Raw genomic sequence first — 3,259 nt, 5'->3', positions numbered from 1 at the left:
AGTGACCTCCCTGGAAAACCCACACCAGTTGTCAGTCACTCCCACAGCACAGCACAATGTGTTGCCCCTTGCCAGGGCACAGGAAACTGTGCACATCCCATCCACACACGGATTACCCCATTCTGGTCAGTCATGCTTTTAGTGCATTTTCTGGAAACAGATCTTCTCATCATATCAGCTGTCAAACACGACAGACTGGCCAGTGTTGGCAGTGAACAAATACCAGCAGCTTTCACATCCTCTTTTCTTAGGGTGTGAATCAAGGTGCACAGAACAGGAACAAGTGTGATGTAAAGAACAGCTCCTGCTCTGTCAGTCGATGGTTTAAATCACCATAAATAAAACCCTACCTGTAGCACAAATACCCTTAATTTGAAGTGTAAAGCCTGCATGGATCCTGTGCCCTTTTCCTACCTTTGCAAGAGCTCTTTAGTCGGGCCGGCAAACCAGGGGTCATGCCAGGAGTCAGTAGCAGCACTTTGGCAGTGCTTTGGCCAAGGGTCTTACTCATCTGTCAGAAACAATGCCATCCCTCCCTCATCCAGAAGGAAAATTTCAGACAGTATCTTCATTGCAAGGACCTGATGTACCTTCTCCTTGTTACAAGGTTTAACTTGGTAACATAGGAGGTCTATATGGGATGGTGATGATGGTGATTAGCAGCACGACTAGGGAAAAAAGATTTCAGACATGCAAGTGAAACACCGTTATAGAGCTTTTTGTCTTTACGATGTTCTGAGCTGTGCTTCATGAGCTGTAATTCCCTCTTGATGAAGGACATGTGTGTGGGGAGTTCCATTCTTCCACTTGTACACTTTCGTCAAGGCATCTGGATGTTCATATAAGAAATAGCATATGAGAGAGTAGTGGCTGCTGAGACACATTTCCACCGATCAGAATGAATGAGATTTACATGTAATAAATTCCTCTTTCCCCACAATGGCAGCCAGTTCCTGAGCACAAACTCTCTGGAGGGACCAATGAAGCAGTCAGGAGCTCTGCACTTACCCACAGCTCTCTTGGGAAGTGCACCCAGCACCCTTGTCCTCACTGATCTTCATGTTCTCCTGCACACTCTGTCTCAGAGCAATTAGATCCCCCTCAGAAATACACTGTTTCACTGTCCCCATTTCTGTGCTGACTACCCTCAGCTCCCACAGGTGTAGCTCCAATTTCCAGCCTCAAGACATTCAGCAGCATGGGCGACTTTTCCCTGCTAGTCCCGTCCATGTGTGCTGGCCATGGCCCCTAGATTGAGTGGTGGAGGGCAGAAGAATATGGAGTAGCAGCTCTGGGCCATCCCAAGGGCTCTTCCCTTCTTTACCACTCTTGTCATTCTGCAAAGCAAATCACCTTTCAGAGCCCAAAGCCAACCCCCTGCCAAGGCAGTGCAGCTCCAGCCATAGCAAGAGGAACGCTCTTGCTCAGGAGCTGATGGGGCTGCTGAGCCCTCAGAGCCTCCTGCCTTTCTGGGCATTTGTGCACAGAGACACAACAAGGCAAGGTCTTCTTGTGCCCTCACCCCCTTGCACCCAGAGCAACACCCTTCTCCTTTGGCAGCTTGGGGCGTGTCCACACAGGGAAGGACCACATGGAGGCCAGGCTTGAATGCAGCAGAAATTTAATGAGTCAAAAGAAGGAACAAAGTCACTCCAAGAGGAGGTCAGCAGTACAGGGAACCCCCTCTTAGGGGCAGCTGAGAATCTGCAGTCCTTGGCCATAGAGAAGTTCCTGCATGATGTCTGTCTGCCTGTCCCAGGGAGGAAGACGAGACAGATGGACCTTATACAGCTGGTGCTGGGGTGCGTGAGGGGAGAGGTAGTAAACAAAGTAAAAGGAAAGAAAGGCAAAACCATTCAGCTATCCCAAAAGCAACCTCCAAAATATTAATCCTCTACCCAGCACCATGTTCTGAGTTCCTCAAGCTGTTTCCTGGGGTTTGTCGGCACCTTTAACAGGGTGGGCACCTTCTGCCACAGTAGCGGCTGGTAATGCAGGAGAGGTCAAAGCCCCCAGAGTTGATGGGCACTCCGTCACAGCTGAGGATGCTGCCAACGGCAGCGGAGGTGGAGGAGCCCACAACGGTGTTCTGTGGGAAGGAGCTGAGGATGGGTCCGGGCAGGGTCACCACCACGGGGGAGGGCTGGATGGCAACGGTGGAGCTCTGGCACTGCCTGACACAGGGCTCATTGCAGCTGTTGGCCAGCGGGGTGGGGCCGCAGGGCCGGCATGGCAGGCACTGGTCGTAGCAGGACATGTCTCTGAGGGTGGAGGTGCACCTGGGAGAGAGGGCAGGGAGGAAGCAGAGAACAAGGGTGGGTGAGGAGCTGCCTGTCACAAAGGAGTCAAGTCCACTACTTAGTGGGGATATGGAAGCTCTGCTAGGAGCCACATGGTCTTCATTCCCCACAGGGAGATGCCTGGCCTACGGAGGCTCTGTCTTAGTTCATAAACTGAAACCAGCTTAGCCTCCCAGACTCTCTGTAAGCAGACCTGGTCCTCAGTTCCCTCTCTCATGACAAGAACATCCAAACCCCACGACAGGACAGAGCAATATCAGCTGGGACATCTCCAAATTGGAGATCTCCCTTTGAAAGAGGAGTAGAAGGTGTTTCAAATTCACCTAGTTCCCAAGCAGAAGGAGCCAAGAGAAGTGCATGAGAGAGCAGGGACTTGGGCTGCCTTTTATACCTGCCCTTCACTGCCGCAGGACCAGAGGCACCTTTGCAGAGGTAACAATGTTCTGACAAGCTCATCTTGAATGCAAACCATCGCAGCTAATGCTATGGGCTGTGCTTTCATTTCCTGCACTGCTCCTTTTCATTTCCAGGTTTGTGCCATGCCCATTCCCCAGTGAAGGCTTGTTCTGAGCACTGGGATGAAAGGCCCCAGGATTTCTAGGGCAGGAATGCAGCAGTGCTGGCAGAAGACTCAGCTCAAGTGTTGGATGTTTCCAGAGCAGGCAAGTGATGTCAGTCTGGATCACTCTGGTGGGGCTCTTTGAAGTGTCATTCTTAGGAAGAAGCTCCAGCCATCCTCAGATGGATGCTGTGGGCTCCCGTGCAGAGATTATGCCATGTCATTACCTTTCCTTGCCTCCCTCCTCAGCTCACCTCAGTGGTCACTTGTTGTTGCCTCCCCAGGTGTAGGTGTTGTGCTGCTGGGGTTTGACCCCATCCTGCCTAACACTGCCCAGTGCCCAGGGATCCTCAGCAGAGTCCATGGACCGTTGTGTTCCCATGTGTGTTCTTTCCTTGTG

General features: G+C 51.7%; 1 protein-coding gene across 1 annotated transcript; it reads right to left on the bottom strand.

Annotated features, from left to right (window-relative positions):
• Window positions 1-1,951: 1,951 nt before the first annotated feature.
• Window positions 1,952-2,257, bottom strand: LOC141934214 (feather keratin Cos1-2). Its single transcript, XM_074849551.1, has one exon. The coding sequence runs from the start codon at window positions 2,255-2,257 to the stop codon at window positions 1,952-1,954; it is 306 nt and encodes a 101-aa protein (XP_074705652.1).
• Between the last annotated feature and the right edge of the window lie 1,002 nt (window positions 2,258-3,259).

The sequence above is a fragment of the Strix aluco genome, chromosome 24 (assembly GCF_031877795.1).
Source record: "Strix aluco isolate bStrAlu1 chromosome 24, bStrAlu1.hap1, whole genome shotgun sequence".
NCBI classification, from domain to species: domain Eukaryota; kingdom Metazoa; phylum Chordata; class Aves; order Strigiformes; family Strigidae; genus Strix; species Strix aluco.
Note: the sequence above shows the minus strand (reverse complement) of the source record. Positions and strands in the feature narration are given on the sequence as shown.